Source organism: Acipenser ruthenus, chromosome 24 (genome assembly GCF_902713425.1).
Source record: "Acipenser ruthenus chromosome 24, fAciRut3.2 maternal haplotype, whole genome shotgun sequence".
Classification (NCBI taxonomy): Eukaryota; Metazoa; Chordata; class Actinopteri; order Acipenseriformes; family Acipenseridae; genus Acipenser; species Acipenser ruthenus.
The window spans coordinates 3,030,313-3,053,080 of NC_081212.1; the positions used below are offsets into that span (position 1 = coordinate 3,030,313).

General features: G+C 44.1%; 1 protein-coding gene across 2 annotated transcripts in view; it reads left to right on the plus strand.

Moving 5' to 3' along the window:
- Positions 1–3,734: 3,734 nt before the first annotated feature.
- Positions 3,735–22,768, plus strand: part of LOC117429418 (large neutral amino acids transporter small subunit 4-like) — a 29,865-nt gene continuing 10,831 nt past the window's right edge. For both annotated transcript variants that reach the window (XM_058998015.1, XM_058998016.1), the window contains exons 1-7: positions 3,735–3,876; positions 6,930–7,135; positions 13,890–14,088; positions 14,289–14,344; positions 14,706–14,782; positions 21,157–21,249; positions 21,793–21,926. In XM_058998015.1, coding sequence (XP_058853998.1) covers positions 6,976–7,135; positions 13,890–14,088; positions 14,289–14,344; positions 14,706–14,782; positions 21,157–21,249; positions 21,793–21,926 — 719 coding nt within the window. In that variant the 5' untranslated portion in view covers positions 3,735–3,876; positions 6,930–6,975. The remainder of the gene's footprint in view (positions 3,877–6,929; positions 7,136–13,889; positions 14,089–14,288; positions 14,345–14,705; positions 14,783–21,156; positions 21,250–21,792; positions 21,927–22,768) is intronic.

A 22,768-nucleotide genomic window follows, 5' to 3' on the forward strand; every position in this document is an offset into this window, starting at 1 on the left:
TGCAGTTTCGATTTGCAACGGTAACCCATGCAGTTTCGATTTGCAATGGTAATCCATGCAGTTTCGATTTGCAACGGTAACCCATGCAGTTTCGATTTGCAACGGTAACCCATGCAGTTTCGATTTGCAACGGTAACCCATGCAGTTTCGATTTGCAATGGTAACCCATGCAGTTTCGATTTGCAATGGTAACCCATGCAGTTTCGATTTGCAATGGTAATCCATGCAGTTTCGATTTGCAATGGTAACCCATGCAGTTTCGATTTGCAATGGTAACCCATGCAGTTTCGATTTGCAATGGTAACCCATGCAGTTTCGATTTGCAATGGTAACCCATGCAGTTTCGATTTGCAATGGTAACCCATGCAGTTTCGATTTGCAATGGTAACCCATGCAGTTTCGATTTGCAATGGTAATCCATGCAGTTTCGATTTGCAATGGTAACCCATGCAGTTTCGATTTGCAATGGTAATCCATGCAGTTTCGATTTGCAATGGTAACCCATGCAGTTTCGATTTGCAATGGTAATCCATGCAGTTTCGATTTGCAATGGTAATCCATGCAGTTTCGATTTGCAATGGTAATCCATGCAGTTTCGATTTGCAATGGTAATCCATGTAGTTTCGATTTGCAATGGTAATCCATGCAGTTTCGATTTACTACCATTGAAGAATAACATATGCACTTCACTTTACCCTAAAGCATAATAGAGTCTATTCAATCGAGCTACACAATGGCGTGTCTCAATACACCCACCATGCAAAGTGATAAAGCAACTACTGGCTGACGTGTTTTTAAGTTAAAAGTGAAACACACCCTGATAACCCACTTGTACCATCAGACGTGTTCGTTGTCATTAGGAGTTCTTTTTGAATTCTGCTGTACAATGGTGACTGCCAAGACTGGAACAGTATTAAAGTCGGTACTATCCAGCCATCAATGCAGCGGGGACTCGCTAATGGAAAAGCATCGCCGAACACTAAATTACTGTATGCTAACAACTCACAGCAATTCAAGGACCTTATGCTTTAAAAAAAGCCATAACTTTTAATTAACGGATACTTTTGTTGTTATTCTTATTATTCTCTATCGTTAACCCTATTTTTGATGTCTGTTTGTGTACTTATGTTCTTTATTGTGTCATACTTACTGTATGCATCTATGATTTATTGTATAGGCCTATTTAAAACAATATATCTATTTATTTTGTTTCCCAACAAATTACATAAAAAAAATGTTGACAAAAAAGAAAAAATGCCGACTGAAATGCATTAGAAACAATTGTGTTAAATTTATTATTGTCATTTTGCCATAGGGGGCGCAGGAGAGCTGTTTTGCAAACTCCAACGTGTTTATCTCTGGTGTCATCTATTATTTAATAGCCGAGCGAAGCGCAATGTAAAATAAAGCTCCCTTATCTTGCGTTTTTAATATCATTTTAGATATGTTTAAATTTAAATAAATTGTCACGACACGCAGGAAATCTCTGATAGAACTGTTTATACGTCGAACCACAATAATGCATCGCTTCATAAACACCCCAGTATAGAACTCGTAGATTAAAATCCAGGGTACTTGTTATTGTTCTTTCGAATTCATTCCACTAGGGGGCGCTGATGTATCAGCTCTCCCAGAGCCGTATATAGAGTCTCTAGATCTCCAACTCTGAACGCCTGCCCTGCTGCACACAATTACTGAAAATTAAACATAGGCTTCGATTGTCCTGTCAAAAGTTTAAACACGTGTTATATATAACACTACAGGCTCAAGTGAAACCACCTTTTATCTGGAAAAAAAAGAAAAGTCATTCGAGGGGAAAATATAAATCCATGTAATAAAAATTAAAATAAGGTGCCTAATTAAATGGGACTGCCAGGTTATAAATATAGCTCACCTGATAAATGTGCTTAACGCCTGGAATGTGTGACTGTAGAAACAATATGAACTCAATAGAAAGTAGAAAGTACACTAGTACACAATTCGGGGGGGGGGGGGCACGGCATTTTTTGGGAAGCAACTGCTGTTCTTTGTTTGTCAGAGTGGCGCAACGTTCTCTTCGTTTTTTAAGAGTTATACCCTTAATTACCGGACAGCATCCATTGTTGCTTATGGGTAAAGGCAACCGATAACGGCGGCGGAAAGATGTTGGGCAACTTTCTAATCGCAGCCTGAGAAGTTATGTGACTTGGGACGCGAAATCAAATACATTTAATAAATAAATAAAAATGTTATCTGTTTTTTTTTTTAGTTTTAGTTTTATGGCATGGGGAACTACGATCTATGATGACGACATTGTTTTAACCTTTGCCCCCTCTAAAGGCTGATTAAGTGCAGCATTGGAAGGAGTGACTCTCCTTAATGTACACGAGCGAGACTCCAAAACAAGTGTAACGTGATCCCGGAGGCTGAGAGGGGGGCTGCGACCGGCAGCTTAGGAACAACAAGCCGGCTTCTACTGAGTCTGGGAAAGAAAAGATGTTTATCAAAACCACCAATCCTCCAAACGTGCATTGTAAGCTATGTAGACATTCCTATCTCCGTGAGCATATTTTAAAGTTTAAAAGTGGTGAGTCCTTGCTCCAGTTTCTTTCCAATATCTTCTGCGCTTGTCGGGAGTAAAGATCTCTATACAGAAGAAGCTCCTCAATGACTTTCCATAGGAACTTGCACGTTAAGAATGGCAATGACGTCACTCAACATCTACAGTCCAATGCCATTTCCACTGTCTCCTTAAGCATTGAAAACATAAACACACACACACACACCACATACACACACACACATACACATATACACATACACACCACATACACACACCCCACATACATACACACACCACATACACACCACATACACACACACACACACATATAGTAATCATGTACCCCTTTACTATTACTTTACACACAAGAATTTTAAAAATAAACAAAAAAATACAAAATAAATGCAAAATAAAATACAAAAGCATTTAGGACGCTTGGAACATAAGAGTCCTTCATCAGCTAACACATGGCATTCCCGCAATGAAGGACTCTTAGGAAAGAAACGTCCTCAGTCCTTTGAAGAACATAAGAAGAACATAAGCAAGTTTACAAACGAGAGGCCATTCAGCCCATCTTGCTCGTTTGGTTGTTAGTAGCTTATTGATCCCAGAATCTCATCAAGCAGCTTCTTGAAGGATCCCAGTGTGTCAGCTTCAACAACACTGTTGAACTTTGCACCCTTTCACTGTTCCTTTAAAGGAGTTTGGTTTATTTTTGTAATATTATTGTGTGTAAAGTAATAGTAAAGGGGCACACATGGTTGCTTCCTATATATACATCTATAAAAAGTGGGAGTTTAAAGTCATACTAATAGTATGACTTTAAACTCCCACTTTTTAATAATCCATAAAGACGCCCTTTCAAGCCTGCCTGTTTGATTAATTCGCCTTTGTGACCCTCATGTCTTTCTGACACAACTAAACCCTGCCTCCTCGTGATTTACGTTTCGACTGGTAAACATGTGTACATCTACCCCGGTGTTTTTGTTCTTTGTAGAAGTTTTATTTCCACCCCTTCTCGTTTCTCTCTGTTCTGCAGAACAAGACTGAAGCACCCTATGCTGTTTTTCTCTTTTGTTCAAAATCCCTAAAGCTCGAACCGCTTTTCTGATTGGCTGGGGGTCTGTATCTAGCCGCTCCTCTAGCCAATCGCGTCGCAGCTCTGTTTGTGCAATATTCTTGAGCTAAATAAAAAAGAGGAAATTGAACAGGGAGCCCAAACAGACTCGAGTCAAGGAAACGCTGCAGCGAGCAAGCTGCACCTACTAGCATCACCAGCGCGACATCAATCCCGAGCGAGCGGGGCTGCAGATTTCACTCAGGACCAGTGACAGGTACGAAGAGAAAAACAAGCAACGCATGACCAGGACACCGTGGCATGCAGAACAGCAGCCCTGCAATTAGATAAGAGCAAATCAAATACTGTCACATCTTATTAGAAAAGCATGCATTGAGGGTGACAGTTGCATTGAAGTATGGATGATGATTTCAGAAAGCCATTTTGCTGCTGAATTATTATTCTGTTTGAAATAACAGCGGCTGTATGAAACATTGTTCCCCGCATCATGTACCTGGGTATTTACAGACTGGCTTATTCTGCGTCAAGATTGCATACTGACATAAAAACAGAATTGAGATCACCCGGGGGAAAAAAGGCAAATATATCATATATTATTGTTTGATATAGATGTGCATGTTTCTAATTCTTACTGGATATGATGGAGTGAAAACAGCGCAGCGTTAGCTACCCGGTGAATGGTTTGTATTACCCCTCTCTGCGGGGCTGCAGTAACAGTGTGGGGGTAATGATCGCGTTACTGGTACTTGTATAAATGTGTTTAAACAAATACAAACTGATTTCGTTTCCTCTGAAACACGCGGTGCTTCTTTACGTTTTCAGTATGCGCTCTATAGGGGAGATTGGCTAGAAATAGTGAATTGAAGGGTTTGATGAATAAAACAACGCGTAATATAACGGAGGGCTTCATGTATGACATTTTACTCGAGGAATTTAAATAAGCGTTCTCTTAAAAAAAAAAAACAGCGGTATGTTTCTAGATAAAGCTAAGGCTATGTGTTTAGATGAAAAAAAAATATTAACAGCGAAGTTGAAATATAAACAATTAAGAGGCTATAGGGCAGTGTAAAAAAGCAGTTACAATTACATCAAATCAAAATGAAATCAAACACTCCTTTTTTTCGTATGTTAGTTATTACTGCTGACTTGAAGCAGATATTTGTCATTGTCATTCATGGTCGGTTAAGCATAGGAGACCCAGAACAATGTTTTCTCTGGTGTGCACTGGCTGTATCGCATAGTATTGCGGATCCTGCTACTTGTGGTGCATGCATATATTTCTTCATTGAAATATTAAAGTGTCCGTATGCTTCCTGTGCAAAACAACAAGATGATAGCAAAGTAAGACGTATCTCTATATATAGGTATGTGGAAGTTACGTTAACAACTACACAATCACCCGCGGAGCTTCGTGTGAGCCGCCTGTATGTATCTATGCAGACCGCGAGGTGTTTGTGACAGCGGGGCCAGTCCAGTTCAGACCAGTTACAGCGACTCGCTTTCCTCCAGGCAAAAACAGCCTGTTTCACTTGAATGCTTCACCCCGTTATTCTGTGAACACCACCACAGCTAGCGGACCAGTTTAATGCAGATTTAGTGTTGGGAAAAAAAATAAAACATGTGTTTTATTTAAATTAAGCAACCCCCCCACCCCCCCCCCCAAAAAAATCCCGTTTCTAGTAATCGTGAGACAGTGTTTACTTTCTCGAAAATCAGGTTGTCAAGTTTGGTGAATAGTTGTTAGAGCGTTTTATATCGTGTTATATATTCGTCGAGTAATTACTAGAGAAGATACAATTACTATTATTTATTTAGCAGACGCCTTTATCCAAGGCAACTTACAGAGACTAGGGTGTGTGAACTATGCATCAGCTGCAGAGTCACTTACAATTACATCTCACCAGAAAGACAGAGTACAAGGAGGTTAAGTGACTTGCTCAGGGTCACACAATGAGTCAGTGGCTGAGGGGGGATTTGAACCAGGGACCTCCTGGTTACAAGCCATTTTCTTTAACCACTGGACCACACAGCCTTAGCGACGAAACTTAGCGACGAAACAGCGGGACTCGACTCCTCTGAGCCCCTCCACCCCCACCCTGAAGAACAAACACAGAAAACCAGAACATAAATACTCTCCGCGTGCACATTGCAAAATCTCGCGCCGCGCTGGTTCGAACCGGCTGGAACTTGGCGCACTTGGCTCCCCCCTACAGCGCTCGCGGAGCTGCGGGCCAATGGAAGACGGAGAAGGAAAGTCGATTGCCCAATCAGCTACCGGCGGGAGGAGCTTCGGCGCCAAAGTGGGAGGAGGAAGGCACTGACACGCGCCTGGCTCGGAGAGTGCGAGCGAGGACAGCGTTGTTTACGTGAGACTGAGGCGCTTACCGCAAAGCAGAGGAAATACACAAAACGAGTTATGAATTCGATTAATTAATTCATTAATTACAAAAGCAAATGAATTGAAGCACCCTGCCAAAATTCAACCCATTTTACTCGTTGTCGTGACCCAAGCAAAGAAGTTAGAACCAGTCTGAGCGGTCTTGTTTTTGCCGAAAATACCAAATTACACACGTTGAAAATGGCGTTCAGTGCGTTGGGGTTTTTTGTTCGCATTGATGTGGTTGAGAGGAGACAAGCAAGCAGTTGCAAAACATTAACATGCAAGCGGGCTGCTGCTGTAGGCGGTGGCTAATGCATTCATGCGGGGTACCGTTACTCAGCGTAACATGAGTCGGGGAAAAACAAAAAAAAAAAAATCTGTCACGCACAATGATGTGCGAAGGAGATAAATGGTTTGCTGTATGGTAATGAGGGTGACACCATCAACAAGTCTGCAGGTAGAGCCAGGCATTTGTGCTTCAGGGCTGGAAAGGAGCGAGCAGCACTCTGGCAGTAATGTGGGTTTGAGTTATTATTGAAAACAAGAGTTAGGAACAAGCTGGTGTCACAAGAGTTTAAAAGCAAAGACCATTTTCCTCCGGCTATGTGTATGTTATGTATCATTAAAACACATTGTGTAATACAAAGCAAATGACACGTTAGTCTTTGGTTCTCGTTGTGTAACATTAACCATGTCTCCTTTCAATTGTTCATTGTAAAGACTGGAGTAAAAGTTTGAAAATACCCCCCTCAGATTCAAGTAGATTTCAAGGAAACGCCTGTTCATTTTACAAAACTAGACCCAAACAACCAAGCCATGCATTTCAAGGTCTCTTCAGCACTCTATCTCGCTTTGAAATCAAAGCCGCTAGTTTTATTTATTTTTTTTGCTGTCTTCATGCACTGCTTCTCCCCGTTCTTCCCCGGCAGGTCGGAATCTTAGTTTCCCGGTCATCCACGCCTCTCTGACGTTGCCATGGCTCCGACGCTTGCCACTGCTCACGCCCGGCGCTGGTGGATGGCGGTCACCGCGGTGATTGAGAACCTCCTCTTCTCCGCCGTGCTCCTGGGCTGGGGATCGCTCCTCATCATGCTCAAGTCCGAGGGCTTCTATGCCTACCTCTGCCACGAACCAGGTAAGTCTAAGTCCCCTGAGCCTGTATGCGTGTGCATGGCCCCTGACCTTAAGTGACCTCAGATGTCACGTCTCCATGGCGACCTCACTGTACACAGACACTACCTTTCACAGAGGCGGGTTGCTGTTGGTTATCAGATAGCCTGGGCTGACTTTGCACAGAGCTCAACTGTAACACTATCAGAGGGAACTGAAACAAGGCTTCCAGGACAGTGCAGCGGCTGTATTTATGAAAAAGAGAAGGACAAGCTTTTGTAAAGGGAATGGGGAAGAAAAACAACAAAAAAAAACAGTTCAGGTATCTAATCTTCAGCATGATATGAGATACCTGACGCCTTGTCCTCTCAGTGTCTGCCAGCAATTACTGTGAGCACTTTAGCACTGTGTGACGTGAAAGCAGAGACTGATGGTTCCTAGACCTTCATTGTTTTCTGTCTTTTTTCAATCCACTCTACCTGAAGTGAATCAGTCTTCCTTTCCCCTGAGCAGTGCTGACCTGGTTTTGTTATACACTAGGGGGCAGTATCCCCAGTACCCTGACTGTGTTATACACTAGGGGGCAGTATCCCCAGTACCCTGACTGTGTTATACACTAGGGGGCAGTATCCCCAATGCCCTGACTGTGTTATACACTAGGGGGCAGTATCCCCAATGCCCTGACTGTGTTATACACTAGGGGGCAGTATCCTAGATGCCCTGACTGTGTTATACACTAGGGGGCAGTATCCCCGATGCCCTGACTGTGTTATACACTAGGGGGCAGTATCCCCGATGCCCTGTGTGTTATACACTAGGGGGCAGTATCCCCAATGCCCCTCAGTTGTTGATCAAACCAATGTGTTGCAATTCTTATGCTTAGAGGCACTGGGTAGACGGGTGGAGAAAGCTGGGGTGTGTGCGTTTGCTGCACTCAGTGATCTTGTATTGAAACACATGCATGGACTGAGACTGAGGTATATGTCTATATACCTACTGAAAATTATTATACAGATCTGTCCATATCCGCAACTAGTAATAGCTTGTTATCAAAATCATCTTAAACACAGATGAAGGCATTTAGTCTACAGTACCCTGTACTGATAGTTTTACCTCTGTACTGTAAGCTAATACCCGAGGAGTCTCATATTTGGCAAAAGGACCCCAAAGCAAAACTGCGCGGGGATGACAGCTGCACACAAAACTGCTGGTCCCTCGTATGTGATTTTAAAATGCACCTTTGAAGATCTGAATGTTTTTAGGACATGCTGACTGCATCCGATTCCACATATTTTGGAGTCCAGAGTAGTGTAAAGTCCACAAATTGTACTACTGTTCCCAGGAGACGGGCTGAGGTGAGGTACCCGCTCAAAAAACGTGCCTGTGCAGCTGATTTACTAAGCTGGGTGTTTTCTGCATGTGTGCGTTTCTCACCAGCGATAAGAGACCAGGCGTGGTTTGGACCCTTCTTTTTTTTATGGCACACTGTTAAACAAACTGAGTAATCGACTCAGCTCTGATTGCAAAAGCATCAAACTCAGCACAAAGTGGGTGGCACTTTGTACTTTTGTACAGTCTGAAGGTTTCTGAGAAAGACGAACAGATGAGGTCTTTGGAAACCAGTTGCTGCGTCCGCGGTATCCGAGAGCTTTAATTACCTTTCATCCCCAGCGGTTAATTATCTTATCTGTGGTTTAGGATTCTGTTTTTGCATCGAGTTGGAATCTGCTTGTTTTTTTTTAATCAGTTATTGCGAGGCAATCATAATTACTCTCATGACTGACCTTTAGTTTTGACTTTGTAACAGTGTCAGGAATTTTGCAAGAGTTGCTCCTAAAACTCTTACAGGTATCACCCCTGAACCTGTAGATTCCTGGAATTGCCCAGGCGAACAATCTAAAGTTACTGGAACGCCACGAAAATATAGATAGATATAGAGTCATGTGACTTAGCTTGCCTGTTATGAGAGTTCCGGTCTGACTAAGGTGAGCCCACTCTTGTGTGTGCTAATAAACTGATGGGAGAGTTTGTCAAGTGGGCTTATTTAAAGTCTACACAAGAGCCTGCCAGTTATTCTACTGCAGTGATCTTCAATGAACGGCTTCCGAAACCTGGAGGTTTGACTGTGTTTTGTGATCGAATGAACCACCCCACATGCTACAAGGCTCTGACTAGTTTTCTACCCGCTACTGGAAAGCTGTGAGAGCAGATAAGATAATCTCCTAAGCGCTTTCTTTTCGGTGTAATTAGAGGTACTGCTGATCAATTAGAAGCTGTTTTTTTTTTTTTTATCCTCTACACCTGTGTTTACCGGTTCTCTTATCAATTGTAAAGAGTTCCTGCAAACACTGAGCTCTGCAGGTTTCCTGAGGGCTTATCTGCCTCGTTAATCTTTGTGACCCTCTGAGAGGACAATGAGATTACCTGCTGGAGGTGGGGGGTGTTGGAGGGGTACAGCAGCCCTTTGGTTGGCAGTCAGTGGTGATAGTTTCTCAACGCTGCCTCTGAAATCCGTTTTATTGCACATTGAGACTGATGACCTTTGAAAGCTAGGAGCTGGCACGCTGTTTGGGCGAGATTACGACAGCCAGGACGAAAGTGGAAACTGAGGGGAACTTCACAAAGACCTTTACTCCAAAGTCATTAGCACCATTTGTTTCTGGGGAAAAAATTCACTTGAAATTCACTCACAGATATGATCTACTTTTTAATTGATGTGAACTTCCTGCTTTACAACAGTGCACGGTCTGTTTTCACAAATGGCTTTGACTGCGTTTCCATGGAGACACAACACCCCCCCCCCCCGCCTCCTCATCTGCCTCGTCACCTGTGTTAAAATTTTATTGTGCCACTTAACTAGAGTGTATTAAATAAACAGTGGGCTGGTTTAGTGCCCACTCCTGTGAGGGGGAGCTTTGTGCTGGACCTTGTTACACAGCGTATCCTGGGCTTGATTTTGTCGCACGGTCATCAGCCCGTGGTCTTCAAACACATTCTTGCCCAATCTGTATAGGCCAGGAGGTCAGAGGTTAAACACTCAGTCTCATTTATTTAAAAACCTAGAAGCAGCAGTTAATACGTAACAGAGGAGTATGGATTGCTGACCGCGAGAAGCTGCACATTACTCGAAAGAGCACAACAGACATTCACTGTACAGACCTTTATCAGCTTCAAGACAGACAGGGGAGTAAAAACCCTCAACTGGCACTGCCTTGATGGGTGTGTTTGTCACTTGCTATCTCAGCGTTTGAATTCCCTCCCAAAAGCCAGGACTGGTCACAAGACAGCTGGTGTTTCGACTGACACTGATGGACAAGAGAGCGTGTCGATTTTGGGGTCAAGGGACTAGTAGTTTAGTTAATAGTTTAGTTCAAGTAGGTGAATTGTTCACCCCTCTGCCTCTCCCCCTTGACTGAGCTAGCACGTTATCGACTTTTCACAGTCCTAACCGTAGAGCCACAAACACGGTGTTTCCTGTGCAGCCCCAGCCTGTGTGTTCTGCATTGGGTTCCTCCACCTCATTAAACTCCAGACAGTGATGCTGGCAGGACCGCTGGAAACACAAGGGAGTCCTGGAGCTCAGGAAGGATGGGCACCAACCTGCCATTCCAATAATAGCAACCCCTCCCTCTCTGTCTCGCGGTCTGCACAGGCTGTTAATCCCCGCTGGCTTCATTGTAAATATTGACCGGTCCCTTGGCAGCTACAGGCATCCTGTGTAAAAATAGGCAGACACTGTACGCTGAACTTCTCAGTTCTGTTGCGAGACAGCATGGGGAAAAAGATGTGTACAGCAAGTTGAGGACAAGCCTGATTTAAGTTTGATTAGCCATAGAAGTGCCATAGAAGCAGATAGTCATTGCACAGAGCAGCTACCCACCAGAGGCTTGAATCTTGCACAGCGCCCAGTACTATAAATATTAAAACAGTGTGGCTAATTTTAATGTGACGTCACTGCTACCTGATACAAACTATCTGATGTGATACAGCCATTTCGGATGGCTGTATCGCACCAATATCAGGGTCTACTGTATCTTATACAGAGGTTAGAGATGTTTTTAACTCTCATCAGTTGCTCGTGCTGCCAGTCTGTCTGAAAACTTCAGGAAACACCTGTATGGTTGGCGCACTGTGGCTTCTTTGTAGCGAGGAACAGCTAACCGTTTGTGTAAGAGTCATAACACCCTCCACCCTGGGGGCTGTCACATGTGAGAGTCGGGGTAACCACCCACTCAACAGCTTAAACAAAGAGCAGGGCTGGGTTTTTGTTATTTGCACAAGCCTCCTGTACTGAAAGGAATGTGCTGTTGTGGGTTTTAGTTCAGACTTTTGTGAAGACTGCCTACAAGACCCTGAGTGAAACATCTGAATGGTTTATTTCAGGTTCAGTGACATTTTTTTTTTGGGTGCCTTTCTCCTTGCTGAAAAAAAAATTGGGCCAGTGATGATTTGGAGTAAATCGTTTTGACCTTGTTTCCATGAGCAGGGACTGAGCGCCAGTCCGAGCTGATCCGGGTTCATTTCTCCTGATCGCCCATCGATAGCCTGTCCGAGATCAGTGAAAAGACGCTGTTTCCGTGCAATGCGACTTTTTGCGACAGATGTTGGCGGTTCTTTCCCAGCAAGCCTTGCGGCTAAGGCCGCATTCATTTGTTTGCAAAACCGAAAGGATGGACGCGATTGCTTTGCTACTGATAATCCGAACAATGCTTTAGAGCTTTTTGTTACTAAAAAAAACAAAAAACGAGACAAGAATATTAAAGCACGGAGGCACCTGCTCACCCCTGATAGGGATAAAACGTTTACGCCCACTCGTCACTTGATTAGTCAGTGTTGTGACTTACTTCCACCCAATCCGCTTTGACCTGCTTTGAGAAAGGGTCCAGAAATACTGAGGGGCAGCTCTGATTGAAAGCCAATGCGGGTCGTCTAAATTTCCATGGAAACGCAGTGTCAGGGGCAGCAGGGTTGAGTGGTGCATGGAAACAAGGTATTTGAGAACTGGGGCCATTGTTGTAAAATGACAGACTCTTAATGCAGGATGCTGTCAACGTTATTGACTCAAAAGAGCCTGACTCAGCAAAGCTTTCCTACAAAACAGCTGCTGTTTCCATACCACCACCCCCACCCCACAACTCCATCCTCTTTCACTCTCACAGCGATGTGGGAAGCCTCTTGCAATCAAATAACGGGAAGCGTTCACTAATGTTCTTGTAACAATTTCAATTCCCCCAAAAAAGACCCAGTTAGACACTGACTGTGCAGCCCACATGTTTTACACATGCGCAATTTAAAAATATGGAGCGCGTTCCCATTTAAAAGAATTACAGGAACTGAATCTACACGGTCTGTAATTGCCCTGTAATAACACAGAAATGACACGTGCTGCCGTGTAGCTGTGCTGCTGCGTAACCGCATCTGCAATTACATTCACTTAAAGAACAGTGCCTGTATGTTTATCACTTTCTACTGGTGAACATGTCAGCTGCCTTCCAGACAAGACAAGATTCCCCCTAATATTTGTCCCCCAGGGGAACGAGTATTTGTTCCCACCAGCAAACATTTGTTCCCCACTAAATGCATGTTTGTTCTTTATCATATTTCTATGTAATTGATGCGTGTATGATGCTAGTAAATGTGAGCACTGTTGCCATGCTGTTATCATGTATTATTGTAGGTGAGACCTGTCAGAGGGAACTGGGTTTGGGTTAGGGTTAGGGTTAGGGAAAGTTGTCTCAAAATTAAGGTTTTAGTTGAAGTGCATTGATATAGACTTATATGCAAAGAAAGATGACTTTGTTACAAAAAAATAAGGGGGTACAAATATTCGGAAGGGGAACCAATATTCCCGAATATTGGTTCCTAGAGGGAACGAATATTCATTCTTGGGGGAACATATATTCGGGGGGAACATACAGTATATTCTCTGACAGAGGTGCTGGTAATTGAAATGTTCCTTAGCCCTGGGGTTCTTGGGTATTGTGAAAGGCAGCAGCTGTCACGTGATCACATCACTTCTTCAGAGGAAGCAGATCTGCGTAGCAACACCAAGGACTTCTTAACACCCCCCCTGGGCTGTTTACTGTGGGCTTTTACAGCTGTCTTCTTCCTGTCTTTGTGCTCGGTTATTTATCTGCTTGTTTTTGCAGTGTTCCTAACCTTTCACCCAGTTCCCTGGGTCCTCAGTTAAACCCTGCCCTGCCAGAAGACGCTTCCCATGTAGTCAGGAAGGCCCGGAGGATAAGAGGGAGGGCAACTTAGTATTGCACCATAGAAGAGATAGGGACTCTTTCAGAATGTATTCAAATGACATGCAAACACATTGTTCCTTATTGGATTGGATTAAAATCGCAGTCAGCATCCATACAAATAATCACTGTCACATAATTAACAAATACAGTTTCAGAACCCTTCAGCAATCACAAATCACTGCTGCCTGGTGGTCTATTTAGTACGTTTTAACACAGTCTAAATAGAGTCGCTGTTGTGGACCAAGGTTATGAAAACCTCAAGCAGTGCGTGTGTGAATCTCTAGTGTACTGACATCTTTAAAAGAATGAAAAAATGACTTGACCTTATTTTGTTGCAAATTAATGATTCCTAGTTAATTAGCCACTTATTCATCTTCCAAAGTCTCTTACATCTCTGACTTGAGATCTGAGAACAGAACCGCGTTTGTTGTTTTTTTTTGCTGTTTATTAAATCTATTAACTTCCCTCTCTCTCTCTCTCTCTCTCTCTCTCTCTCTCACTCTCTCTCTCTCTCTCTCACGTACACAGAGAACCGGACAAACAGCTCTGTAGATGGGAACACCATGGACGTGGTGATCCGCATGAACGGCTGGCTGATCTGCAAGGAACAGGATGAGATGCTGAACCTGGCCTTCACCGTGGGCTCCTTCCTGCTGAGCGCCATCACCCTGCCCCTGGGCATCGTCATGGACAAATACGGGCCCCGCAAACTGCGTCTGCTCGGAAGGTGGGTACAGCGGGCACACCGTGACAGCCTTGCTGTATTTCTATTGGAAAACTGTCCCAGCATACTGTGACAAAACTTTCCCATGCTCAATTGTGGTGATACCTTGTAGCAGGATCAGCTCCATATGTATATATACAAGACCCTGTGTGCTACTGAACTGTTCAGTCTGAAAAGTCTGAAATGATATTTGTTCGTTTTAGTGCCTGCTTTTCTGTGTCCTGCATACTCATCGCCTATGGAGCAAGTAACCCAAACTGTAAGTTAAAGCACAAACATTTTAGAGATGCATCATTTACTGTTGATGGACAGACACTCATAAAGACAGCCATCAGATCGTTTTTGATTAGTGTTAATATATTATTATATATTGCTACATTTTAATAAGATGCTATTGTTTCAATGAATTCGTTCAGCGTCTTCATGAACGAGAACATTCTTCGGGATGTGATTAGGGCATGTTAAGACATTAAGACCTTGGCTAAGTCACTGTTTTCAGTACTTCACGAAGGCAGCGGCTGCAGCCGTGTGTATAAGCCTGTGCTGTCTGTGCTGTATTAGTTGCAGTGGGCTCCTGTGTTTTTAAGCCGTGTTTGTTTGTTGTGTGTTTTTCCCCGCAGCCCTGTCGGTGCTCATCTTCATCGCTCTGTCTCTCAATGGCTTTGGTGGGATGTGCATGACCTTCACCTCCCTCACAGTAAGCCACGTTCATTTTGCTGTGTTGTGTAATTATACTGTATACAGGGCTCCCCCTTTATAGCGCTGTGGTCCGGAGCCATAGTTAAGAGACCGTGCTGTTTGTGTTCCGCCTTATAACCAGAAGACTAGTGTTAGTGTAACAGCTCTATGGGACAAATGGGAGCCATGACCGTACTGCCTTATAACCTGTTCTGCAGGTATACAGGGTTTAAAAACAATGCTCCTTTCATTAATCAGGAGAATGCGCTCTATTCAATTCGCTAAAGGGTTATTATTAACTAGGACTAAACCAGTTATTGACCCTCCACGTTCGCTTGACTGTCATTTAACTGGTCGTGTTTACTGTCTGCCCTTCAAACACATAATGTGCTGTTGCCCTTCCTCCTTGCCATTGTACGGAGATCAGAGGACCATAGAGCTGCTGGCTTTACACTCCCCCACAGTGGTGTGTCTTGTTTTGCATGCTTAGCTAGATCCGTGGGTCCTATCAGGAGAGGAGGGAGAGGATCCACAGAAACAAGCTTGACTGACCTCCTTTGACTCCCACAATGCCTCTTTGTTATGAGGACAGGGCTTTCATTGTTTAATTCGGGGCTGTCCAATCCCGATCCTGGAGGGCCGTTCCACTCCAGGTTTCACAGGTACAATGAGATAATGAGCTACTTCAGGGTCTGGATGGAGGTTTGATTGGTTCAGTTAAACAGTTTAGAACAGGGCTGGAACAAAGACCAGGAGTGGAAGGGCTGACTTTGTCCACCCCTGTTTGAATTGAACCTAGGTGTTCGATCGATTAATTAAGACCTGGCTGGAGCCTGGTCCTGTTTTTGGAACAGACTAATACTCTGTTGACGTTCCCCTAAGCGATACGTGATCATCGCGTTTTCAAAACGAGTTAGCGAATGAAGTCAGGTGAATTTCCATGATCTTACACAGAGTGGATGTAAACTACAGACGTCACACACAGGGGCAACACAGGGTCTTATTGAGTAGCTGGAGCAGGGTTAAGTAGTGTACTCTGCTGAAGCCCACAGAATGAATGGGTATGTGAGTCTGGGAGCAGACTGAGTTAAGGATCGCACTTGTGAAATTCAGCTGGCAGTGCTGCAGCAGACTTGCCTGAGAGCCTCATTAGAGACAGCTGGTGCGGCTGTCTTGTTCTTCCAGTGGATTGATCAGCAAACAGAGAGCTTCTCAAAGTGTGACATCGTGTCCGTCAGCACACACGCACACACGCACACACAGAGCCCCGCCTGATTCCACATCGCTACCCGAGAGCAGATCTGCTGAGTATGAGTTTTTATTTAGTAATTTATTACTGCAGATCAGAAGCTCTTGTTAACTGCTTGCCTGTCAGTGTCCACAGCTAGGGCCAAACGTTTTGCATCCCCCTATAGAATGAACTCATTTTGCTTCATAAAGTCGAATGAAACCTGTTGAATAATGCGACGTTAACCTATTGAATCACACACCGCTTGGTAGTTTTCCATATACTTAACGAAAAAACTGACACAAATTGAAAAATGTGACATTTCAAAATCTAACATGAAATGCTGTACTACTATTATGGCTTCCGGTAGAGTTTTGCGATATCGCTTTGTAGTTTCTTTGACGACACGATGTTAAATAAAAGATCTAAATTCACATGGTTCTTTTTTTTTTAATGGCTGTTTGCTAGCGGTTCTGCTTGAGTTTCTTCAGGGTAATTCGATGGGATTATATAAGGGTTTTTCAGTAAAGGGAACATTTGTGCATCTCATTAATCCTACTAGAAATACACTTGCAGGGCCGGCACCCATCCCTTCTGTTCCTCAGTCTTGATCCTCTCTCATCAGCACGACTCCCAAGCAGGAAACACAGATCTGCAGCCTTCCCTGGTTTCAGCTTCCTGCTGGCTCTCCACAGCGCCTCTGGTTATCACATCAGGGCTCGCCTCAGTGGGACGCAGCTTTTAAACAGTACAGTTTAAACAAGCCTGGGCAGGCAAGTGGCCCCACAGCTGTTTACAGCAGGGGAATCACATGACCTGGGTCGTTGCTATCTTAGCGTGGCTGTGGTTTTTCTGTTGCACTAACCACTCAGAGCAGCCGTGTTTGTTTTTGCTGCGTAAGGCAGTGCCTTTGCTCTCTTTGAAAGTTTTTTTTCGATGTGTTTGACTTCTAAGCTCTGGAGAAGTGAGACACTTACCAGCGACTTTAGAAACCTTCACAGCCACTGTCGGAGACAGAGAGAGGCTATTACTGCATTAAGTGCAGTCAGCTACCAGCTTCCTAACGGAATAGCAGGTACTAATGAATAATAATGAGTGCAGTTATTCAACAGCATGAAGCAAACCCGATTGGTAACTCTTTGCCACTGAAAGCACGCTCGCTCGTGCTGATTATTATAAACACATTGTCTGCGACTGTAGTTATATACTGCAATGTACAGTGAGAATTTCTTTAAATTAGATTCTGCCATTTCCCATCGTGACCAGGAGTGCTTTAGTCTTTCAGCACACCAGGAGAGCCTGTGTACCTGGGCAGCTAGCTAGCTACAAGAGGTTCCTAATGGGGCATATCATTGATCCCTGAATGCTTAACTGAAGCTCGCCGCATGACAGACAGATTTCAGAAATTAGCTAAAAACGCTTGTTTTATCAGGGTCCTGTTCTCAAGGATAGGCTGGGAGGCAGTGAAAGAAAGCACCGAGGCCCCTTTATACATTATCTGTGCTGCTGCAGTGTGCCGGGAACAGTCTGATTCACCTGTCAGGTCAGTTACAATGGGAAGGGCTGCTGTGGAAGATGCCGCCCAACATTGTGATTTCACTCTGAGTGTCTAAAAACCAGATCAAAGAAACCTAATCCAGGTTAACCAGCAAACAGGAGCAGCTAATCGAGTGTGGTTGTGATGGGGCACGGTTCCCCAGGTATTATTACACAGGAGAAGCAGCTCATTCCCATGTGTAAGGTGTGCATTCGTGGGCGTATAAATTAGTGAAGAGTTTACTGTGAATTCCTTAGAACGGAGGGAGGGGAAAGGAGAACCTAAAGGTTTTGCAATCACAGGTGAAGGAACAGGGCTGAGTTCAAATTGAATGACTTCAGAACGAAATGCAGAAGAGATTCAGGTGTTATTCCCGAGTCCTGGAATTCTTTATGAATTTGAATTTTAATCAGTTCGCTTTATACGCACGCAGAACAAGAAGCCTGGCTGAAAGGGTGCAGACTGAGCGCAGTCATGCCTGCCAGTGTTGAGCTGCTAATGGTGAAGTGCCAGGCTGTGATGCACACAGCAGTCCCAACTCTCTGTCCCATCAGCTGACTCAGACTCAGGGAAAGGGAAGTGAGCCTGGCTGGCTGGCTGGCCCCTCCCTGTACAGAGCACACTGCACACTCAGCACTCTGCCACTGCAGTAAACAAGACTGGGACAGTGTGAGAAGACTCCGAGGAAAGAGCATTGCACAACGCCTCCCTCCTTCTTTCCTCTTCCCAGCACAGACCAGGTCACCGGCTCCTGGGGTAATATTAGACAGCGCTGTGCATTTTTGTCTTGTCCGTTTTGCTGAGCGACCCGCATCATCAGAATTAACCTCTTCACTGCCGAGCTAAAGGGACCTGTTGTTTTTTTTTTTTTTAATTTTACAGCTGCGTAACGCTCAGTCGTTAAAGTAAGAGACATTTGGAGCTGGCATCCCATCTGTTTTTTTAATCCGCTTCTGTTTAACTCGGGTGTGCGGCGAGATCTCAGATGAAAACCATCCCTCCGAAAACAGAACCCAAAATGACTTTTTAACAGTATTTATTCGTAGCTTACAATCAGTGCGAAGCCCTTTCATTTTTAACAGTATATTAATATCGAGACCTCCCATCCCCTCTCTTGGAAACTGATAAATAAAAAGCAGGTTTTTTTATTGTAAGTGCACCTCAGCAAACCTACTAGACCAACCATACAACCACATTTCTACATCAGATGTATTTCTATCATAAGACTCGACTCTTATTAGCTTTGTGAGCCGTTGACCTTTACTGAGCAGAAGATCGGGTATGAAGATGTGTGTCAGAGGTCATGTGCAAGCTGAGTAATCACAGAGCCAGCATGAACCAGTGCTGTTTACCAGTGACTCATATAACTCAGGCACTGGCCGGTCCAGACTACCCCACATACTTCCCTGTTTACTGGAAACGCAGTTTGTTCTAAATCTACTGCTCTGTGTTCCGGGAAATGCGTGCCTCCGGACGATTAAAGGAGCTGCTGTCTCGTTTTTATAAAAAGACTCATCTGGTCTGCGCTGGCTTGATTATGTGAGCCACGCAGTTTATTCAAGTGCAAACTGGAGGGCAAACTCCTGAAGGGGACTGACAGCCTGTGTCGTTGCTGCCCGTTGCCTTGTCCAACGCAACAGCGGAATGATTAAGTCACCTCCCAGCTAACCTATAAGCAAACTAATAACCCCCCCTGGATGGCTTTGCTTGTGTAATGTACTGTATCGGAGGTTTCCTGCAGGGTGGATGGTGAATCATTAGCCCCGCGCTCAGGCTCATTACCCTGCTGTTACGTGCCGATCAGTCATAGTCCAGCAGGCAGCTCGGCTGCACAGGTTTTATTATCCCCTGCGCTGCGGGCCATTACTTCTCATGCGATGGTGACGAAACCTCAGACATCAAAAGTTCTAGAATTTAGAACGTTGGTCATGGCGTTCTGTTTTCGTGATTGGTTGGCTTAATAAAAGGCTTGAGAACCAAGTTTGTCACAATTTGATCCCCCACTGCAAACAGACCCCAGCTAAGTAATGGAATGGGTTTTTGGGTGGTGGTTGTCTTAAGAAACGAAGCTGCCGAAGAAGGCGAGCGGCGGGGAGTGTTTTCTCACAGCCTTCCCAGGTGGCTCTTGGTCTCCTGCTTGAGTCGTGACCTTCGTTGCCTAGCTGAGCTGCCGGCACTGACCTGCCAGGTAGAACCTGCTCTCACTCTCAGCTTTCACAACGAGGAGGCAATATCCAGGATTGCTTTTTCATTAGCTTTACCAGTTCTCCTGAGCTGCTGCAGGGAATGTAATTGAACATTCAAAATGAGGGAAACAGATGAGGGTGAAGTAGCTGACACCTGATTGGCGATTGATTAGAAACAATAGCGTGTAGTCACTTAGAATTAACTACTAACGTCAAATGAAACCTGCTGAATAATTATATGTTAACATGTTGAATTACACACCACTTTGTAGTTTTCAATATACTTCATGAAAAACTAAAAATTGACATTTTGAAAGCTAACAGGAAATGCTGTACTATATTATGGCTTCCAGTAGACTTTTGCAATATCATTTTGTAGTTCATAAAGTTTTTTTCTGTCTCAATCCTGAAATTTTAAGTGTTTTGAAACTTTTGGCCAGAGCTGTGTTATATTGTTTTTTTCCCCTGAGCCATCCCTTGTTCCATTAATCCCATTGTTTTGAATGTGGTTTCTGTGTTTATAGTTAAATAAAGCAGACTGTCCCGGGATGTTTCGCAGCCTGGGCTCACATTTGCAGCTGTGATTCATGCTCTATCATGTGTCTTCGCGAAAGATTTAAAGGGGCAGGAACAAAACAAGCAGGTTGTGAAACTATTGCTGGAGCCCGCTGACATCATCGTCCCACTCAGCCATACTGCCCACGGGTCTCGTCTCTCCCTTGACCGAAGCAGCCAGAGCTGTTTGTAAAGCTCTGTTATATGAAGCAGTAGAGCATCGTCCTTCTTAACTATTCTTATTAATAAACAAATAGGATTAATTCAACAATCCTTTAGCTGTAAAAAAAAAAGGCTTTAGAAAAAAGGTTATGCAAACCAGAACCGACTCACACACTTAGCTGTTGGTCTGTCCAGTTTTCTATCTCATGCAATAGATAAAAAGCAGACTGCATTAAACAGCATCTGCCTCTATCTTGTAATTAAGTCTGTTTTTTCTTCAGTACTGCAGTAAGCTGTGCATCGCTTGCTTGCACTTTATCTCTGTAGCAATCGGCAGCCCTGACCTTGTTTAAAGTGTGCTGGGAACACGCTGTACTCTCACCCACGCACAGGCCTGCTAACCCCGCCTTAACCCCACCCCCTGTCATGTAACCACACCCCCTGTCATGTAACCACACCCTGGGCGATTTGATCACACCCACTTAGTGATCATCAGCATTAAGCTGTTGTATTAACCAAGTGCCAGGGTCTTTCTAACTTAATTAATCATACACTGTGCATCCGTTCAGTCAACTATTGGCCAAAGGAATGTAAAGTCATTAAACATAGATATACAATACCCAGAGAAAGATAGAAGGGAGGGGTGCATACACAAACAGACAGACACATGTATTCCTTGACTGTGTTATCAGGTCTATTAATGGGTTTCTGTGTTTTCTCTCCAGTTGCCGAACATGTTTGGGGATCTGCGATCGACCTTCATTGCTCTGATGATCGGCTCTTACGCCTCCTCTGCTGTCACATTCCCTGGGGTTAAGGTAACATGCAAGGCAGTGAAGTCCATCAGAGTGCATTATCAAAGAACAGAGTGCATTATCAAAGAACAGAGTGCAATATCAAAGTCATCAGAGTGCATTATCAAAGCCATCAGAGTGCATTATCAAAGCCATCAGTGTTGCTCTATGTTGTACTTTCTGCTGGAAACTCATATTAAAAATCCATTAGTAATCTACAAAACAAGGTAGTGTTCCAATAATATTTTATAAGGGCGTGCTGATACCCGTACTCACAATTGCCTTTAAGAAGTATTTATCGGCAGGTATTAAATAAATCCATTCATTAATGTGCTGATTTAAAAACAGACAAAGCTTTCTTTCCCTCACCTTTACAATTCACTTCCGCACTGAGTGTTTTAAAAGCCGATTGGAAGTGCATTTTCCTCTCACCCAGGGGTACTTTGACTGCCAGGTTACCGCCTCTGTTTTGTAGTATGTATTGCAGTGTGCTAAAGGGCTGTCTTTTTGTTTGTGGGCAGTCTGATTGTGACAGAGCTCTACCCTTACTGCCCCTCTCCTCTGCAGGTGATCTATGACCTGGGCGTAACCTTCATCACTATCTTGTTGGTGTGGGCGGCCTGTTCTGGTCTCGTCTTCATCAACTGCTTCTTCAACTGGCCGCTGGAGCCCTTCCCTGGACCTGAGGACATGGACTACACGTAAGTGACCCCCCATGTCCACCTCACCCCCATGTCCACCTCACCCCCATCACACCTCACCTCCATCACACCTCACCCCCAACGACCTCTCAGGGCATGCAATCACATGATGGGGAAAATGTCCGGTAGGTTAGTTTGTAGGATATCAATCAATCAATCAATCGCTTTATTTATCCAGAGGAGTCAATTGAGAACAAATCCTCCTTTGCAATGACGAGCTGGCAAGAGGCTCCCAGCATCACAGCAAACAACATCCAACACAAGAAATAAGAAGTAAAAAAAAAAGAAACACATCATCAATCATAAAACATAAAACTCAGCAGCAACTCAGCAGGCACCAGTCACATGAAAAGCACAAAGCATGAGAATTGCATTGTGAATGCATTGTGGAAAAGCATGGTGAGCAATGGGAGAATATGTAGTGCTACTAAAAGAGATGCTGTCACTGGAGTTCTTTCTCAGCATCTTCATTCGAAACGCTCGTACTTACAGTACCTCCCTCTGGGCTCAGGGGTAACATGAGCAAAACACCACCTTAGGGAGCCTAAACGAGCCCCTGGTTAAACTTGAGATACCTCTACACAGAACATGCTGTGAAAGATGCCTCTGCAAACTAGGGGCTGGTACAGAACAGCACTGTCATGTTTTCACATTCCTGTCTTTTATCTTGGACTGCAGTGTACAATTACAGTACACACCCTGCGAGAAACACATTGCCCAATACCACCGCTCTTCTCTGATTACTGGATTGGGGCTTTGTACACCGTAGACAGGGTGCTGAGAGCTTGCTTGAAATCCACACTGAAGACACAGTCTTGCAGTACAGCACTGTGATCTCACTG